The following is a 20,556-nucleotide window of genomic DNA, read 5'->3' on the forward strand; positions in this document are numbered from 1 at the left end:
TTAGCCAGGCGTGGTGGTGGGCGCCTGTAGTCCCAGCTATGCAGGAGGCTAAGACAAGAGTATTACCTGAACCCGGGAGGTGAAGGTTGCAGTGAGCTGACATCCCGTCACTGCACTCCAGCCTAAGGGACAGAGCGAGACTTTGTCTCAAAAAAGAAAAAAGTAATATTGAGTAATATTGTCAAATATTGAATAAATCCCTTCAAGTTCATATATTTTAATTAAAAGTGATTCAGTTAAAGCAACACTCCAAGTTGCTAGAGGGATTCAGTACCCAGGTAAAGATCTCAGTTTATTCCATTTTTTGAAAAACAAAAAAAACAAAAAAAACAAAAAAAACCCTACTGGAATTACACTTAACAATGGCGCCCTCTAGCGGGCCACTGCAAGGAGCTAATCACTAAAGATTGCTTTTGGATAGACTTTTATTAGTTCCACTTAGTAGGTAATCACCGTTCAGCAGATACTGGCTGAACAGCATAGGCTGGCAGGCTGGGGGACACTGAGTGAGGAGGGTAAATAAGCTGACATATGGCCCTGGTGAAAACCAAACCCAGCTACTCGGGAGGCTGAGGCAGGAAGATTGCTTGAGTCCAAGTCTGTAGTGAGCCATGATCATGCCAGTGTACTCCAGCCTGGATTAGAGACCTTGTCTCTTAAAAAGTTAGGGCTCTGTCAGAAGGCATTTTGTCTGCCAAGCCCTTCCTCAGCTGTCCTCAGCTCCTTATTATCACCCAGAACAAAAGAACAGAAGACAATGATGTTAAGACATCTATAGCTGGGCGTGGTTGGCTCATGCCTGTAATCCCAGCACTTTGGGAGGCTGAGGCGGGGGGATCACAAGGTCAAGACATCAAAACCATCCTGGCCAACATGGTAAAACGCCATCTCTACTAAAAATACAAAAATTAGCCTGTAATCCCAACTACTTGGGAGGCTGAGGCAGGAGAATCGCTTAAACCCAGGAGGCGGAGGTTGCAGTGAGCCGAGATCGCGCCACTGCACTCCAGCCTGGTGACAGAGTGAGTCTCTGTTTCAAAAACAAAAAGACATCTATAAATATCAAAAAATATGGCTGGGCGCGGTGGCTCACGCCTGTAATCCCAACACTTTGGGAGGCTGAGGCCGGTGGATCACGAGGTCAAGAGATCTAGACCAGGCCGGGCATGGTGGCTCATGCCTGTAATCCCAGCACTTTGGGAGGCTGAGGTGGGTAGATGACGAGGTCAGGAGATGGAGACCATCCTGGCTAACACGGTGAAACCCCGTCTCTACTAAAAATACAAAAAATTAGCTAGGCGTGGTGGCGTGCTGAAGAATGTGAGAATTCCTATGCATTGTTTTTTCTGATGACTATCGAAAAATGGTGCCCTGATGTAGGTTTGGGGGAACATTTTTAAAAAGGATATTATGGCGTCTTTTTATCCTTTAACCCTGAATTATCCACAAGTTAACGCACTACTACTTCAATTATAGGAGGAAAACAGGTTTGCTTTTCCAGTCTCCATTTTTCTTAGTTTATTTTCTTCATGTTTCTCAGAGTACATGGACCCAGAACATTCACCCTATTATGAATAACTCAGCATCTTACAAGTCACCTTCCAAGCAGGACAGATTAAGGCAACCTGGTATGGACATAATCGCATCTATGGCTATAAGGAATATGCAACAGAAAATCAGATTCCAACCACGCAAAAGTCTGCTTGGTTTTGTTTTGTTTTTTTTTTTAAACAGAGTCTCGCTCTGTCACCCAGGCTAGAGTGCGGTACAAGATTTCAGCTCACTGCAACCTCTGCCTCCCAGGTTCAAGCGATTCTCCTGCCTCAGCCTCCCAAGTAGCTATGGACTACAGGTGCACACCACACCTGGCTGATTTTTTGTATTTTTAGTAGAGATGGGGTTCACCATGTTGGCCAGGCTGGTCTCGAACTCCCGACCTCAGGTGATCTGCCCACCTTGGCTTCCTAAAGTGCCGGGATTACAGGTATGAGCCACCGCGTCTGGCCTGCTTGGTTAACTATTCTTCCAACTTTACCAGCTGCATTCTCAGTCATTTAAAGGATATAGGAATGGAGGCCAAAACAGACCATTTGGGGGTCAGGGATGCCATGTTTTCTATTGGGGCAATTTCATGGGGCACTGTGCCTTGTGAATGACAGTGAGTGAAAGACAAAGGATTCTCCATATTATTCCAGGATGGGAGGCCATTCGACTGGAACACCGTGCACTTTGAAAGACCTGAAACTATTCCCTAATGCTGGGACTCAGCCGGCAACCCAAGGGAGCACTGTTCATCTGCCACCCAGGCTTGGTGTTAGGACAGGAGAAAGCAGGCCTGTAGGCTGGAGGCAGTCACAGGGCTGTCAATGCAGACAAAGTAATGACCTCTCGAGTCTTCACTGAGCCACATATGGGGACCACACATCACAGTCTTCACTCCTGCAAGGTCCACAGTCCTGTCCTTCTGGAGCACCTCCTTATCCCTCCTGTTCTAAAAGCCTCTGGCGTGTTTCCATCACAATCTCCTCCATTATTTCTGGCTTTAAGATGTCTTTGATCTGAAAAAGGGAAAAAGGCATTTGTTCAGAAGAGAAACCAACCATAAACAGACCACCAAGCCAATCCAAACATAAATCAAGCCATTAACATAAACTTTCTGTATTCCTTTCATGTCTCCGAGACTAAGCGTTACAAGATATGATCTGCTAAAGCAGCCTGATACAGCAGCAAGATTCTCTGGGATGCAGCCGACAAGAACAATTACTCTGACATCCATCCACAAGCTGGCTGAAATCTGGGATAGGTAAGATGCAGTCCGAGGTTGCTCTCATAAACTAGTCCCACCTGACACCTCCAGCCCCAAAATCCTTAGACTGACACTACGCATTGAGAATCCTGCAAGTATCTTAGGGAAAGATCTACCAGACACTCATTAAGGCTGTTTCAGGCCAGTTCATACTGATGGATGTCTGGAAAGTATTGGGAGACACACACATTGTCTCTGCGCAAACAACAGAGCAGCTCACAGATCAGTGAGGAAGTGAGAGGTCCTGAGGAGAGTACCTGATGTGGAAGGGATGCTTCATAGCAGTAGAGGATGCTGGTATCATACAGCATCATCCTCTGAGTTACCAGCGAGATGACACAGTTCCGAAGCCGGGATATCACCTCTCGATCAGCAAGAGAGACAGGCTATAAGGAGACACAGAGGAGAAGGGAAGGGAAATATAAACAGGACCAAAATACGTGACCAGCCACAGAAAATCACAAATAAATTACTTATGACTCAGAAAATATCACCCTGGAACTCCAAACCAACCAAACAGCTAACTCCAAAGGAGATTAAAAGGAATGGGGCAGGGTGCAGTGTCTCATGCCTGTAATCCCAGCACTTCGGGAGGCCGAGGCGGGTGGATCACAAGGTCAGAAATTCGAGACCAGCCTGACCAATATGGTGAAACCCCATCTCTACTAAAAATACAAAAATTAGCAGAGCATGGTGGGGTACGCCTGTAATCCCAGCTACTCGGGAGGCTGAGGCAGGAGAATCTCTTGTACTCGGGAGGTGGAGCTTGCAGTGAGCCGAGATGGCGCCACTGCACTCCAGCCTGGGCGACAGAGTGAGACTCCGTCTCAAAACAAAACAAACAAACAAACAAACAGAAAAAAGAATGGCTTATTCAGTGGCTCTTCGGCTTTACCCTGCAACTTTGCCATCGCCACCAACAAACATCGAACCATTCACTGAGTTCATCTCCTTAGAAGAGAGAAGACAATATGGGGTTCATGAATACACCTTGATGGAAAGTCAAAGTGACTCAGCCTACAGCAGTAATAGAGCTAAAAACAACCAATTTCACTGGCCACAAAAACACAGCAAAGACTGAGTCCCATCCTTCCCACCGACAGTGGCCACAGTGTTTGCTCACCTCCAGGTTTGCAATGAAGCCCCCTGCTTCCTCTTCTTTGTGCTCAGGTGTTGGGTAAATCCAGATGAAGCCGTTGTTACCGAGAATCACTGAGGCACCACATGGCAAATCATGGAAGTGGGTCTTCTGCCGTTTCACAAGGGAGGGGGAAACCTGGACTAAAACCCCCTGACCTAGCTAAAGAAATACATCACAAAGCTAGGTCACTACAGGATCATCAGTGGGATGAATGAAAAGGAGACTACAGAATACACATCCTAAGTATATTCAAATTGGTGTCCTTCCTGTTTACAATTGCTGTTGCCTATACGCACACCCATAGTACACATTTTTGCAGAGAACACTTGGGGACTCAGAGGCTATTCATACATCCCAGCAGAAGGTGACTTTCAATGCTCTTCTCTGTCTTTTCCCTTTACAGTCTCCCTTGCACTCTAAGCCAGAACTCACGTGCCAGACATTAGAGAAGTTGAAGCCAATGAGGGAGCTGAAGCATCCTGCTGGTCCAGTAGCACTGTGTTGTTCCAGGACCCTAGCTCATACCTGAACCCCAAACACTCATCTTGCCTGTGAGATGTGTGCCTCTGGGTAGGTAAGGAGCTGGGTGGAGCTGGGTGCAAATCCATGTCTGGTCCTGGCAGGCCAGCTCAAGTGCATGTCCTGCCAAGGGCGAGTCCACAGGACCCAGGGTTGCGAAAGTCAGCATACTGCAGCAGTCCCCTGCCTACTCCATGTACATGAACGTGGCTGGCTGCAGCCACTCCATTAAGGGAAGAGGTTTTGTTCCACTCAGAAAATAAAAATGTTCACCCAGATAAAGCTGAGAGACTAGTAAATCCTAATTTGTTTTAGGAAGTATGCTCTCCTTAAAATAATAAATAGCTTCAGTAATGCAACCTCGTACAAGAAAAGCAGTGAGATTCCATTTAGAGGCTCAGATGACAGAGCAAGCTTTGCCAGCAATAACATCCACTGGACTGACTGGACGCTTGTCCAAGGGTTGTTTCTCCAGGCCCAGCCTCCCTTTGTTCCCAGGACCGCCTCAGCCCCGGCCCCAGTGCTGAGCTGCAGCGCCCCCTGGAGGGAGAGAGACAGCTGCACCTCCCAGCCCATAGTTGGACGGGCTCTTCTGTCCAAAGAGTCAGTCTCCCTGGAGAAAAAGGATAAAACTTGTTCTTTACAAAGCTACTGACCCATGACCCTGTGAACCCTGACCTGTGAACCCTCATGTTATGTTTAAGGAACACGATCAGTTTGTGGGATGCCAACCTCTATTAATGCTTAGCTACTGGGGTTCTTTAGGCCAGAATTCCAGAGAGCTATAGGGATTAAGAAATAGCCTTGCAATCTTAGTCAGCAAACAGGAACATCAAGAGCCCAACTTACTTTTCCATATTTCAGGCTCCTCGTGTGCAGAGAGACAGCTCCATCAGAGAACACTGCCTGGACCTCAGCCTGGCCAGGGTGATGAAGGAACAAACAGTAGCCTCGGCCACACACTGTCCTGTCCTCTGCAGCCTCTGCCCCTTGACCCCACACCTCCATCTTTTCCTCCCCTCTCCAATGGTCCAGGCTCAACAATCTTAGACAGACCCAGAGGACATCACTGTGACCTCACTTCTCCCCTTGGTTGTCATGAATATCTTTTTTAAAAAAATAGAGACAGAAGGCCAGGCGCGGTGGCTCATGCCTGTAATCCCAGCACTTTGGGAGGCTGAGGCGGGTGGATCACCTGAGGTCGGTAGTTCTAGACCAGCCTGACCAACATGGAGAAACCCCGTCTCTACTAAAAATACAAAATTAGCTGGGCGTAGTGGCAGGTGCCTGTAATCCCAGCTACTCAGGAGGCCGAGGCAGGAGAATCGCTCGAACCCAGGAGGCAGAGGTTGTGGTGAGCCGAGATCGCACCATTGCACTCCAGCCTGGGCAACAAGAGCGAAACTCCGTCTCAAAAAAATAAAATAAAATAAAATAAATTAAATTAAATTAAATTAAATTAAATTAAAGGCCAGGCATGGTGGTTCATGCCTATAATCCCAGCACTTTGGGAGGTCAAGGTGGGCAGATCACCTGAGGTCAGGAGTTCGAGACCAGCCTGGCCAATATGGTGAAACCCTGTCCCTACTAAAAATACAAAAATTACCAGGGCATGGCACAAACCTGTAATCCCAGCTACTCAGGAGGCTAAAGCAGAATTGCTTGAATCCGGGAGGCAGAGGTTGTAGTGAGCTGAGATCACGCCACTGCACTCCAGTCTGGACAACAGAGCAAGACTCCGTCTTAAAAAAAAAAAATTTTTTTTAAATAACATAAAATAGAGACAGAGTCGTGCACTGTCACCCAGGCTGGAATGCAGTGGTGTGATCAGAGCTCACTGTAGCCTTGAGCTCCTGGGCTCAAGCAACCCTCCGGCCCCAGCCTCCTGAGTAGCTAGGCATGTGCCGCCATGCCCGGCTAATTTTTTATTTTTATTTTTTTGTAGAGAGGGGGTCTTGCTATGTTGCCCAGGCTGGTCTTGAACTCTTAGGCTCAAGCAATCCTCCCTCCTTGGCCTTCCAAAGCGCTGGGATTACAGGCATGAGCCACCACACTCGGCCTGTCATTAATATCTTAATGTGAACAACACCTCTTCCACTCCCTGGGCTAAAAGTTAACATCATTAACAAAAGCCTAAAGCACAGGCTACCATAAGTTACAAGACCCAAAGAAATGACTTAGCAGCAGGTCTGAACAAGAGCTGGGGAGTCAGCCTGAGTTAAGGAGACCGAGAAAGGACACAGCAGAGCCCGACACTTGGTCTAACGGTTCTTCCGTCAGAGACATACAATGGAAGGCCCATTTCCCAGCCCCACAGAAAAGCATGAAGAGGCTGCAGTGCAAAGCACAGGATACACTGATGAGGTCCCCTTCCTGTAAGAAACCTCTCATTGCAAGCTCATCTTCTGCAGATCTTCTCCTCTGAAATACACAAAGAAATGACATTACTTAAGCCAGATCCTCAGAAAGGTCTCCATCGCTTCTTTCTCTTTCACTTCCTTTTGGGATTTTTGAGGCCAAGCACAATACTCAAACACTGAGAACTATGGCAAAAGTAGGTAACCCGAGCCACTTGAGGGGAATGAGTGATAATCACGACTTTCCATCGCAAGAGACTTTTCCATAGTCCTCTTCTCTTCCTCTTTCCCTCCCTTCCCTGAGGAGCATTCAAACGCCTCCCAATCTCACCCAGCCAACATTTCCACACTCATCTTCCATGACAGCTCTCTGTGGTCCAGCAGGACCAGACCAACTCCTGCTTGGATATATCTCTGCTCACACATTTCCCCTTATCTCACATTCCCTGAACTAGTTATTTAAAGTCTCTCCATCCTGTCTTTCCTACGAGCTTCTCTCACTGGAATGAACCACTCCTTTTGTATAACCACAGCTTATTTATGCTTCTACTGCCAGATACTGGGTCAGTTATCTTATATCCCCTGCTAGGGAACTCAGTCGTGCTTGGCACTGGGCACAGAGCTTGGCACAGTAAGCCTCTCTGTAAATACAGGCTGGACTGAAGATAAAGGTGAACCATGGTATTTTACAAAAGGCTGTGGCTTAGTTACTGTGGCTGTCTGGAATAACCAAATGCCTTTCAATTCACAAAAAACTAATGTAAAGACAGCTTTCCAAGGAACATCTTCACTGTGCAAAGCTGATACGTCCAGAAAAGGAAAACTATTAACAACAAGCATCTAAGAGCTTCTCTCCCCAACTCTCTGTTGGGATCCCACCCCATGGATGTTTCTGATCCTACCATATGCCAACTGCTCCCTCTTTCGGGAGACCTGGACAGGGTGAAAAGTCTGCATACACATCCAGACAGCCAACTTCACAGCAGACAAACGGGAGTCAAAGGGGTAACCTCAGTGTAAAGCAAAGTCCTCTGGTGGAACAAAGGGTCCCACAGCTCCCCCCAGCCCACTGGGCTCTAGTCCATGGCCCCAGCTGTAGCCCTTACCAGCTCTCCTCCAGGAAGGTTCATGGACGAGAGCAGCAAGACCGAATCCAGCCTGGAGTTGGTCTCCACCTTCCACCTCTTCTGTTGAACCTATAAGCCAAGTTCCACACCTGGACACATGCTCCAGGGACAGGAGTTCACATCATAAGAAACCAGTAAGGCTGGGTGCGGTGCCTCACGCTTGTAATCCCAGCACTTTGGGAGGCTGAGGCGGGCAGATCACGAGGTCAGGAGTTCGAGACCAGCCTGGCCAACATGGTGAAACCCCGTCTCTACTAAAAACACAAAAATTAGCCGGGCGTGGTGGCAGGTGCCTGTAATCCCAGCTACTTAGGAGGCTGAGACAGGAGAATCGTTTGAACCCGGGAGGCGGAGGTTGCAACGAGCCAAGATCGCGCCACTGCACTCCAGCCTGGGCAACAGAGCGAGACTCCATCTCAAAAAAAGAAAAAGAAAGTAGCCAGTAATCCCAAATCAAACAAGCCACATATTTACATCAGAGGCCACACAATAGCCAAATGCAACGAATGCCTTGTTCATGTAACTACAAGTGGAATGACTGTCCCATGAATGAAATCGCCAGCCTGCCTCAACTTTGTAAACACCAATCTGATATCGACGTTACCTCTGTGATTCTTCCCACTACAATGTCTCCTACTTCACCAATGTATCTGAAAGATAAAACACAAGGGATTCGTGCATCTGTGAGCAGACTTTCTGACAAGACCACACACCATTTGAGATGTCGGTTCAACAGACTGAAAGCCTTGAATAGGCGTCACATTCAGCAAATTCATGTAACTATATTGTCTGGACTTATTTTCAGAAATTGCTAACTTCAAACATTCCTCCATGTATGAAGTCTCCATTAACTATCCTCAAACAAATCACTATTCAAGTAGTTCATTTAGCCAAAAAAAAACCCTATTTTGTTCAATTACATGATAGTGAAAAACACGGACTATTTTCCTGTGGCACATGGATGAGTTCTGCACCAGCCAAAGGAAGAGAAAGGAAATCTGAGCCAGACGCCAACCGCATGAGTCTGCTCATGTCTCCTCCACTCACTCACTGCCTGCTCCTCTCAAGCCCCTTTGCTAGCTCCTCATCCACAATTCTAATGAGACGTCCTCGGTGCTGAGGCCAAGTCCTTAGACCTCTTCACTTTTCGGCCACTCAATCTAATACCATTAAAATACCACTCTGTGCTGTCACTGTGCCACTCTCCTGAATTCCAAATCCTTCTCAACTGCCAGCTACGCAACTCTGCCATTTAGATGACTAATAGGCATTTTCAAATGTATCACGCCCAAAACTAAGCTTTCCCACAGCCCCCTCCAGTCCTCCGTAGCAAACCGAGATAGGGGATGAGTTATCCCCATCGCAGTCAATGGTGACTCCATCCCCAGTTGTTCACGCCAATAAAACTTGGAGAGTTCTTTGATTCCTCTCTGTCTCTCTCACACTTCAGGACAAGTCCAGTAGCAAATCCTGCTGGCTCTACCCTTAAAACATATGCAGGAAATAAAAGGCATCCAAATTGCAAAGGAAGAAGTAAAATTATTTCTATTCACAGTTGACTGGGTCCTATGTACAGTAAAGTCCAAAGAATACAAAACCCAACACCTTTTCATGATTTCAAAAAAAACACTCAGAAAATAAAATCTATGTGGATCCCAATCACTCCTCCACCTTCCACTGCTACCACCTTAGTCGAAGCCACCATCACTTCAGATTATGAGTATGGTCCCTAATCCACCTCCCTAAGCTTGCTCTATCCCCCTTCAATCTCCCATCAGCAGCCACAGTGAGCTTAAGTCCAGATCAAGTCCCTCCTCTGTCCCACCCCTTCCAGGGGCTTCCCAGATTACACAAAGTAGAAGCCGAAATGCTTACTCTGGCTACAAGACAGGCCCATGTCTGCCCACCTCAGCTTTCTGCTCATATCTGCCCTTACTCTCTCCCTCACTCACTCTGTTCTAACCTCACTGGCTTGCTTTCTGGGGCTAACCTTCATTGAATGCTTCTAGGTATCAGGCCCTGTGCTAAATACTTTACATGCACCATCTCACTGAATTCTAAAGAAAATCCTAGGCCAGCCGCAGTGGCTCACGTCTGTAATCCCAGCACTTTGGGAGGCCAAGTGGGGGGAAATCTTCTGAGGTCAGCAGTTCGAGACCCGCCTGGCCAACATGGTGAAACCTTGTCTCTACTAAAAGTATAAAAAGATTAGCCAGGCGTGGTGGCGAGTGCCTGTAATCCCAGCTACTTGGGAGGCTGAGGCAGGAGAATCGTTTGAACCCGGGAGGCAGAGGTTGCAGCGAGCAGACTGTGCCACTGCACTCCAGCCTGGGCAACACAGCGAGACTCTGTCTCAAAAAAAAAAAAGAAAATCCTGTGAAGTAGGCCATGCTATTATACTCACTTTGCAGAGGAGGTAACCAAGGCTTGGAGTGGTGACATAACATGGGAAAACCTCTGAAGCCTACACTGATCTGCACCACCCCACCTACAGTCATGGTCAAAACCTCAGACTTACAGCATGACAGGGCAGGCAGGGGTGGGGTAGGGGATATGGAGGGGGCAGAAAAAGCCTGGTTGTACAACCTGGATGCCGCAAGAAAGGGAATACACACCGTTTGTTCTCACCTGGTTTTCAAAGCTTTCACACAGATCAACTTGTTTACTCTCTCCACAGAGCCAGCAACAGATGCAATGAGCTTCTCTTCTCCCATATACGTTCCGTGGCCCCTGATGCAAGGCAAAGATACAAAGAAAGGATACCAGGGTAACTCGAGGTATTTCTCCTTTCAAGAACAATGTGTTCCTCAAAGCTAACAAGCTCCCCCTGCAAAGCCTGGCTTCTGTGCTGGCTGCTTCCTCTGCCTTCAGTGCTCCTTCTCCAGACTGGCTACTTGGAAATCACTCCTCTCACTCAGGTCTGCTCAGGTGTCACTTTCTCCAGCAGGCCTACCTTGACTGTGCCATTGAAAACACAGCCCACCCCGTTGCCACCACTCCCCCACATTCCATTGACCCTGCTCCACGTTTTTCCCCATTGCATTATTACCTAACATTCTCCGTTAGAACTCCACCAGGACAGAGATTTTTTCACTCTGCCGTTATATCCCAACTGCACGAAATATAAATATATGTTGAAAGCATTAACGAAAGAATGAATCTTAAGATTTCCTGGCCAGGTGCGGTGGTTCACGCCTATAATCCCAGCACTCTGGGAGGCCGAGGTGGGTGGATCACGAGGTCAAGTGTTTGAGACCAGCCTGACCAACATGGTGAAACCCCGTCTCTACTAAAAATACAAAAATTAGCCAGGCGTAGTGGCGTGCGCCTGGAATCCCAGCTACTTAGGAGGGTGAGGCAGGAGAATTGCTTGAATCCCAGAGACGGAGGTTGCAGTGAGCTGAGACTGTGCCACGGCACTCCAGCCTGGGCGACAGAGTGAGACTCTGTCTCATTAAAAAAAAAAAAAAAAAAAATTTCCTAGGGGCTGGGCATGCCTGTAATCCCAGCACTTTGGGAGGCCAAGGCAGGCAGATCACACTTGAGGTCAAGGGTTCGAGATCAGCCTGGCCAACATGGTGAAACCTCGTCTCTACTAAAAATACAAAAATTGGCTGGGCATGGTGGCAGGTGCCTGTAATTCCAGCTACTCAGGAGGCTGAGGCAGGAGAATTGCTTGAACCTAGGAGGCAGAGGTTGCAGTGAGCCAAGATCCCACCACTGCTCTCCAGCCTAGGCGACAGAGAGACTCCGTCTCAAAAATGAAAAAAAAAAATATTTCCTAGGATCCACTAGCCTTAAACTAACAGGTTAAAGGGCAATGCTATGAATGCTGTGCCCCTTGTATATATACATGTACAGAAAAAAAAGGTTGAAACGCTAGTGTTATCTATGATGATGATATAATGGCTGGTTTTACTTCTTTTCTTACATAATTATCTCATTTAATCCTCATTACCGTATCATACTGTTATTATCACTATCTTACAGATGAGGAAACTGACCGTGGAGAGGCAATGCAGCTAATAAGACGTGATGGTAGCAGGACTGGAATCCCAACTGTCTGACTCAAGAGCCTGCTCTCTTAACTACAACACACTGTACTGCACCCCTTAGATTCAAAATGTGTATAAATGGGTGCATGCAGCACAATGTAACTGTTTGCCCTAAGCTCGAACAATTACGGATTCTAAACTGAAGAGGAGGCGGCCAAGAACACCCACCGTCCCCTCAGAGAGCTGAAAACTGGAAAGAGAGGCTGCGCCTAACCCTCCCCGGTTTTCCAGGTCTCCTACAAGGAAGGCTCAAAGATTTGGACTTCAGGCAGAAGACCCAAAAGTCACAGCCACCAGAGGTCAGGAGTGGAGGGTTTCAGGGAGCTGAGACAAATGCAGAAGGGGACACACAAGACGCAGGGGGCAAGAAGCACGAGGCTCGGAAGCGAGGCGAGTAGGATGCTCAGACCAAGTGCCTGGGGTCCCGCGGGGAGTTAGACACACGGGGATACGAGGCCTGGACCACGTGCAGAGAGCCCTGAAGCCGCTCTATGAAGCCTCGACTCCCCCAAGTCCCCACGTACCGCATGAATCCCGTGTCCGTAGTGATTGTGTCCCCCGGCACCACTAGATGTTTCTTAGTGTCGCGACCCAGTCTCTCGCTAAGAGGCTTGCGAGCCGCTGGAAGCCTCATCTCCATCGCCATCTTGGCGCCAATGAGTTGCGCAGGCGCAGCTCAGCCGGGAGCCGCGATATCCGACTCCGCAACTCCTGGCCGCGTTCGGAGGGGCGGGGAAGGGCGGGGACTCAGAGCAGCTGCCAATGAGAACTCACGGCCTGGAGGCCATGTTTACAATTGGCAACACTAAGGCGAACCCGAAGGGAAGGGAGCCGAGCTGCCATGTTTACTATTGGCAAGGGAGCACCCGTGGAATAATATACAATCTCACGTTGTGTGGGGTGTGACTTTTTACCAAAACTGTCTTGTACTCACCATCCCATTTATTGTTTACAAGGGTTAGCGATAATTGAGAAACGGACCTCTGAGTTTCTGTCCAACTCTAAGCTGCTGAAATCCGGTATTTTCTAAGAGAGAGCTCAGGAGGATGGAGAGATGGGATCTACAGAAAACACTATTTGAACAGAGAGAAGAGCCCCTGTCCACACGGTTCCTAGTAGCCCCAGTATTCTACATTGCTGCCGCCCCGTAGGTGCTGGCTCAGCATCATCATCTATACCTCCAAACCGGGCTCCAGATACTTCTCACTTGGTTCTGTTCTTTCATAAAGACTTCTTTAAGCAAGCTAATTTACTCCAATATTTCTTTTGGAAACAAGTTAAAAATTGTCAAACAATATAGGTCAAACCTTGCAAGCCAGGTATATTTGGTAGGGAAGGGAAGTGCACACATAATACGAAGATGGCTTGCATTTAGTTACACAGCAAGTTGAGCGCTCTGTGTGTGCCAGGCGCTGTTCTAAGGATTCAGCAGGGAACAGACAGGTGTCTCTGTGGGTTTTGCTGGGGCTCCGTTTTAATAGGAGCGTACCCCTCGCCCCTTCTCCCGTTCCCCACTACCGTCTCCCTCTCCTTGCCCTGCATTCACAACAAACTAATTGGGGATGGTAATTCCCCATGCACAGGGACTCTAAAGAGGATTAAATGAAATCATTTACCTCAACTGTGGTCAGAAAAGCAGGTAAACCAAGTCTGCCTCCTGAAGAAAGATCCATCGAACCAATTGTTTTATAAATCTCCAAAGCGACAGCATTTCTTCCACTTAAGCAAGGCGCACGACCACACTTAAGAAAGTCAGCCCTGCCAGGCAGTCCGTGACGTGAATGCTAGTGCCCCAAGGCCCTAGGTAAGTGGGCGGCCAGACCCTTGCCCTCCGGCGTGCTTGGAGGAAGGCGCTAGAGCCCAGCCCCTTGGTCCAGTACTGCCGCGGCCATAAGAGGGCGATGGTGTCCTTTGAGCCCGCGTAGCCCGGCGGCCAGGAAGCCAGGCCCAGCGAGCGGCCCTAGGCGGAGCGAGAGTGTAGTCCTGACACCATCCAAGTTCTTCCCGGGAGGGAGAGACGCGCATTCTCACAGCGTTCACATTCACGGAGCCTGTCGCAAGGTTGGCATTGTGGATACCAGTTTATGGAGGAGGAAATCGAGGCCCCAAAAGGAATGGAATTCACATTAGCAGATGGCAGCAAAGCCGGTGTGTGTTCCAGCTGCACGCGATTTACCCCAGAGCCTGCACCCTTTACCAAACATAACCCGAGTGCTTCGGCTAGTCCTTTGCTGAGTGCATTACAAATACTATGTCATGTATTCCTCACTTTCAGCCCATCTTCGAGGTAGGCATTGCTATCCCTGATGATCACTTGGGGGCACTGAGCCCCCCAAACAGACCTGTAGCTGGGACTAGAATCCAAAACGGCAGACTCCCCCTCCCCCATCCTCTTTCTGCATCATCACACACACCCTTATTTATTTATTTATTTATTTATTTATTATGAGACAGGGTCTTTGTCACCCAGGCTGGAGTACAATGACACGATTATGGCTTACTGCAGCCTTGACCTCCTGGGCTCAGGTAATCCTACCACCTCAGCCTCTCGAATAGTTTGGACTACAGGCACATGCCACCAGGCTCGGCTAATTTTTTGTGCTTGTTTTGTGAAGACAGGGTTTCACCGTGTTGCCCAACCTGATCTTGAACTCCTGAACTCAAGTGATCCGCCCATTTTGGCCTCCCAAAGTGCTGGGATTACAGGCATGAGCCACCGAGCCTGGCCACACTTACCCCTTTACCACCAGTAGACAAGTGGGTACCCGGAGACAGAGCAGCACATCCCAGGGGGCTTGTAAAAAGTATAGATTCCTTAGGCATTGAGGCTGTAAATCCTGAATATCTGAGACAGGTCTCAGTTAATTTAGAAAGTTTATTTCGCCAAGATTGAGGATGTGTGCCTGTGGCACAAGCTCAGGAGGTCCTGACAGCACGTGCCCAAGGTGGTTGGAGCGCAGTTTGGTTTCATACATTTTGGGGAGACATGAAGCATCAATCAACATATGTGAGATGAACATTGATTCAGCCCGGAAAAGCGGGACAACTCTAAGCTGGGAAGGGGCTTCCAGGTCATAGGTAGATAAGAAACAAATGGTTGCTTTTTTTTTTTTTTTTTTTTTTTTTTGAGTTTCTGATTAGCGTCTCCAAAGGAGGCAATCAGGTATGGTGACTTTGAATAGAACAGGAGTCAGGTTTGCCCTAAGCAGTTCCCAGCTTGACTTACTTTTCCCTTTAGCTTAGTGATTTTGTGGCTCCAAGATTTATTTTCCTTTCATGAGGTTCTGCAAAGATAAGGTCCAGAAGTCTGTGCGTGTTTTAACTCCCTATGTAATTTCAGTGGCGGAAAAGGTCTAAGAGTCACTGACCGCACCACATTTGTGCATCTCTGCAGCCACTGCCCCAGGCTGATCAACGGCATCTCTTACCAGGGAGATAACCTCCTAGCTTGTCTTCCTAATTCTACTTTTGTCCTTCCTTCATCCAATCTCCACACAGCAGCCACAGGGAGCTTTAAAAACAGATTAAATCACTTCCCTGCTTCCAACACTTCTAGACTCCTGCCTGTCTCTGACCTCACGCTCGTCCTAACCCACTGCGTTACTCAATATGCTGCAGCCAGACTGTTACCGGTGGAGGGTGCCCAGGTTCTTGGCGTCTTGGACAAAACACACAGACAAAGCAAGGAAAGAATAAAGCAACAAAAGCAGAGATTTATTGAAAACGAAAGTACACTCCACAGGGCGATGAACGACCCAAGCAAAGAAACTCAAGAGGCTCTTTACAGAAGTTTCTGGGGTTTAAATACCTTCTAAAGGTTTCCCATTGGTTATTTGGTGTACACCCTGTGTAAATGAAGGAGCCGCCCGTGATCAGTCTGATTGGTTGTGGAAAGTGACCAATGAGAGGCTGAAGTTACAAGTTACGCCCTATGCAAATATCTGATTGGTTGTGGAAAGTGATCAATCAGAGGCTGAAGTGAAGTTACAAAGTTATACTCCTATGCAAATGAAGATTTGGCCCCAAGCAGCCTGACTGGTTGTGGGAAGAAGGGACCAATTAGAGGTACTTTCAGTTTTTCATCTGCCACACAGAAAAGCTGGGATTGCAAAGGGAGTAGCCGCTGGTCCTTTTGTTATTGGAAAGTTGGGGTTTTCCTTTTGATTTACTTCTAGAAAGTCGGTGTGAATCAGCCTTATGTTCCCTGCCTCCAGACCCTATTCTCCTGCCTCAAGACTAGCTGGCTTCCCTTCGGTGCCACAGCACCAAGCTCCTCATCACTCCAGGGCCCTTTACTCTGGTCTCTTTCTGCATAAATTCTCTTCGCCCAGGCTTTTGTGTGGCTGGCTCCTTCTCCTCACTCACGGCTTGCTCAAACATCACTTCCTCAGAGAAGACTCCGCTGATCATCTTATCTGGAATAACTCTCCAGTCCTTTTTTTTTATCCCTTGATCCTGTTTTACTTCTTGTCACTGATTTTTCTTTTTTTCTTTTTCTTTCTTTTGAGATGCAGTCCCGCTCTTGTTGCCCAAGCTGGAGTGCAATGGCGTGATCTCGGCTCACTGCAACCTCTGCCTCCCGGATTGAAGCGATTATCCCGCCTCAGCCTCCTGAGTAGCTGGGATTACAGGCACCCATCACCACGCCTGGTTAATTTTTGTATTTTTCAGAGAGACGGGGTTTCACCATGATGGCCAGGCTTGTTTCAAACTCCTGACCTCAAGTGATCTGCCCGCCTTGGCCTCCCAAAGTGCTGGAATTACAGGTGTGAGCCACCGTGCCTGGGCTTGAATTTTCTTTTCTTTTTCTTTTCTTTTTTCTTTTTTTTTTTTTTGTTCATTTATTGCAGTCTCCCTCCACTAGACATTCATGTGCTGAAAACAGGGACTTGATCTGTTCTGTTCATCATATATCAATGCTTAGAACCAGGCCTGGCACACAGGGCAGCCATAAAATATTTGTTGAAAAAATACAATATACTTACAAAATACAGGTTTGTTTGTCCGCTCATCGCCTATTTTCCCACCGGATATGAACCCCACAAATACCCAGACTGTCCATTTTGTTCACTGCCTGTTTCCTATGTATGCTTGATATATAGTAGGCCCTTGTATTAAGCATGTCTTTGCTTTTTTTTTTTTTTTTTTAAGATGGAGTCTCGCTCTGTTGCCCAGGCTGGAGTGCAATGGTAGAGTCTCTGCTCACTGCAACCTCTGCCTCCCGGGTTCAAGTGATTCTTCTGCCTCAGCCTCCTGAGTAGCTGGGATTACAGGTGCCCGCCACCACGCCTGGCTAATTTTTGTCTTTTTAGTAGAGACGGGGTTTCACCATGTTGGCCAGGCTGGTCTCGAACTCCTGACCTCGTGATCTGCCCGCCTCAGCCTCCCAAAGTGCTGGGATTACAGGCGTGAGCCACTGTGCCCGGCGCCTTTGCTTTTCTGTACTCAGATGCTTTGAGATCTTGGGGCCTTGCTCTTCCCAGAGAGACTGCCCCACCCAGGGTTAACCGGTTCCTGGAGATAGTGAACAACTCACCCAGGAGGTCCCTTGCAAACACACACCACCCAATCCAGAGCCTACACCCACAAACACCTCCTTTATTAGGCTCTCTTACTCAGGACCAGTATCCAACTACCCTGATCATCCCAAGGCCAGACACCAGACAACTAGGGAAAGTCCGTATACCCCAGCACCTGCTGCAGTTGTCAAACCAACCAATCCTAAGCCTGCTTACCTTGCCTCACCCATTCCTTCCCATGGAAACCACAATAAAGGCTCTTGCTCATGTTTTCCCCTCCTTCCCTCTGCCTCCTGACCAACCTGGTGCTTTCCTGTGCGGCTCTGCACGGCGCACCCTGCCTCTTGTTTCTAGAACAAAGATCTTTCTCCATGATAGTCATTTCCATGTTGGCATACCATGTCAGATTTCAGGACCCTTGAAAGAGCTCTCTGCCGGGCGCAGTGGCTCACATCTGTAATCCCAGCACTGTAGGAGGCTGAGGCGGGTGGATCACTTGAGGTCAGGAGTTCAAGACCAGCCTGGCCAACATGGTGAAACCCCATCTCTTCTAAAAATACAAAAATTAGCCGGGCGTGGTGGCTCAGGCCTGTAATCCCACCACTTTGGGAGGCCGAGGCTGGTGGATCACTTGAGGTCAGGAGCTCGAGACCAGCCTCACCAACATGGTAAAACCTCATCTCTACTAAAAATACAAAATTAGTCGGGTATGGTGGCAGGCGCCTGTAATCCCAGCTAATTGGGAGGCTGAGGCAGGATAATTGCTTGAACCCAGGAGGCAAAGGTTGCAGTGAGCCGAGATTGTGCCTCTGCACCACAGCCTGGGCAACAAGAGCGAAACTCCGTATTGGAAAAAAAAAAAAAAAAAAAAAGAAGCAGTGAGTTTTGTGCATCCTCTCCTGCCACAGGACAGGATTGTGACTGCTTTGATGGACAGCATATGTCAGAAATGCCTCTATGTGACTTCCAAAGTTAGGTCAGAATAGATGGTCTTGATCTCCTGACCTCGTGATCCGCCCGCCTTGGCCTCCAAAAGTGCTGGGATTACAGGCGTGAGCCCCCGTGCCCAGCAGCTGCGTTTTCTTGTACTTCAAAATGGACATTGATTAAAAGAGCATTGGGGAAAAAGATTGGGGGGTAGTATCCACTTGTGGGTTTATGAGGAGGATTTCTGGAATGCATGTGTTTAAAGCCCTAAGCCCGGCTGGACTCACGCCTGTAATCCCAGCACTTTGGGAGGCCGAGGCGGGTGGATCACCTGAGGTCAGGAGTTCAAGACAAGCCTGGTCAACATGGTGAAACCCCGTCTCTACTAAAAATACAAAAAATTAGCCAGGCGTGCTGGAGGGCGCCTGTAATCCCAGCTACTCAGAGGCTGAGGCAGGAGAATCGCTTGAACCTGGAGGTGGAGGTTGCAGTGAGCCATTGAACTCCAGCCTGTGCCACAAGAGCGAAACTGTGTCTCAAAAATAAAAATAAAAATAAAAATAAAGCCCCAAGTCCAGGGCTGGCCCACAGAAACTGCCTTGGCTATGTTTGCATGTCTTTGATTAGGGGGACGGCAATCTCAGGAAAGGGGCCTCAGGCCTCTGCTGCAAATGCAAGCAAAGTAAGAGGTTAGGCTTTTCAGCATCATGCCTCCCTCCAGCGTGCAAGCCACAAGTCACATCCTTTCACCCTGGTATCCCAGGCCCTGGCACCCGGGGCAGCACACTTCTGTGGGAACAGGTCTGTGGGCAAAGCAGAGGCACCTTGGTCTGCAGTTACAGCCAGCTACCACCAGGTGGGTTCTGGAGCCTGGGATGGGGATCCTGGGATCTGTTAGCTGAGACGTCACAGGACAGAATGACCTATGGAGAACAATTTAGATTTCTGTTCAAGGGCCTCACTGACTTCTCTGAGTATCTGGCTCTGGCAGCCCCTACTTCAGGAAGCCAGAGTTATTTCCTGGGAGTCTCGACATGTGGGCAGGACAAGCCATTTGCCTCTTCACCCCTTGGCATCCCTCGGGGGACTCAGGACAGATAGACTTTGGTCAAGGGAACAAGAGGCCTGGGTGGGGGCTGCATGGGAGGGGGGAATGCAGGGGCCACCGGAGGCAATGGGAGCCTAATGGTGGAGTGTCAAAGGAGAAGCGAGGTTCCAGTGGGAGGAGAACCAAGGGTGACTTCCCCCACTGGCCTGAGGGAGTGAACCCCAGATGGGGCCTGCAAGTGAACTCATGAGGTGTCCAACTCCTGCCTGTGCCCCAATTTCCACGGTGCAGGACAAATCCCTCAAAGTATGGGGGTCTTTGGGAGTACACCCCTGAAGTTCCAAATGGGGCTCGTCTGTGTGTCCAAGTGTGAATGCCCAAGTGTCTGCAGGTGTGCATGTGTGCACATGTGTGTGGGATGAAGATGCAGAGTTGTACCTGTGGGATGCCAGGAAGCCACACACGCAGCGGGTTGGAAGATGACACCCTCATAGCTGGTGTATGCTGGAGCACAGGTGTGAACCCACACTCCCCTGCACGCACCTCTTTCCTGGAGAGGAGAGGGGAGCCTGGCCCTATAGGAACCATGAAACCCTCTGGCTTTAACTAGAGGCCTTCCTGTTTCCTGGTCTTCTTCAAGAGGGTCTGGAAATGGGTGCCCAGAACATTTGGAGAGTCTAGGCATTGGGAGGGCACTTGGTGGCCATCTTGGCCCATTCCCGCTGGCTGCTTGAACATCTTCAGCTTGACCATTAAAATGAAAAAAAAAGGCCGGGCGCGGTGGCTCAAGCCTGTAATCCCAGCACTTTGGGAGGCCGAGGCGGGCGGATCACGAGGTCAGGAGATCGAGACCATCCTGGCTAACATGGTGAAACCCCGTCTCTACTAAAAATACAAAAAAACTAGCCGGGCGTGGTGGCGGGCGCCTGTAGTCCCAGCTACTCGGAGGCTGAGGCAGGAGAATGGCCTGAACCTGGGAGGCGGAGCTTGCAGTGAGCCGAGATCGCGCCACTGCACTCCAGCCTGGGTGACACAGCGCGAGACTCCGTCTCAAAAA

General features: G+C 48.8%; 1 protein-coding gene across 3 annotated transcripts; it reads right to left on the minus strand.

Moving 5' to 3' along the window:
* Nucleotides 1–1,488: 1,488 nt before the first annotated feature.
* EXOSC2 (exosome component 2) lies at nt 1,489–12,677 on the minus strand. 3 transcript variants are annotated; one of them, XM_025360307.1, is made up of 9 exons: nt 12,530–12,677; nt 10,579–10,680; nt 8,555–8,600; nt 7,930–8,019; nt 6,822–6,887; nt 5,316–5,384; nt 3,930–4,106; nt 3,064–3,192; nt 1,489–2,558 (listed from the first exon to the last, which is right to left on the minus strand). In XM_025360307.1, exons 1-9 carry the CDS (start codon nt 12,649–12,651, stop codon nt 2,478–2,480), a joined length of 882 nt encoding a protein of 293 aa, XP_025216092.1. In that variant the 5' UTR covers nt 12,652–12,677; the 3' UTR covers nt 1,489–2,477. The 3 variants fall into 3 exon arrangements, with proteins under 3 accessions (XP_025216092.1, XP_025216094.1, XP_025216093.1); XM_025360309.1 differs by lacking the exon at nt 7,930–8,019; XM_025360308.1 differs by lacking the exon at nt 5,316–5,384 and having other exon boundaries at nt 3,930–4,097.
* Nucleotides 12,678–20,556: the final 7,879 nt, after the last annotated feature.

This window comes from Theropithecus gelada, chromosome 15 (assembly GCF_003255815.1).
Source record: "Theropithecus gelada isolate Dixy chromosome 15, Tgel_1.0, whole genome shotgun sequence".
NCBI classification, from domain to species: Eukaryota; Metazoa; Chordata; class Mammalia; order Primates; family Cercopithecidae; genus Theropithecus; species Theropithecus gelada.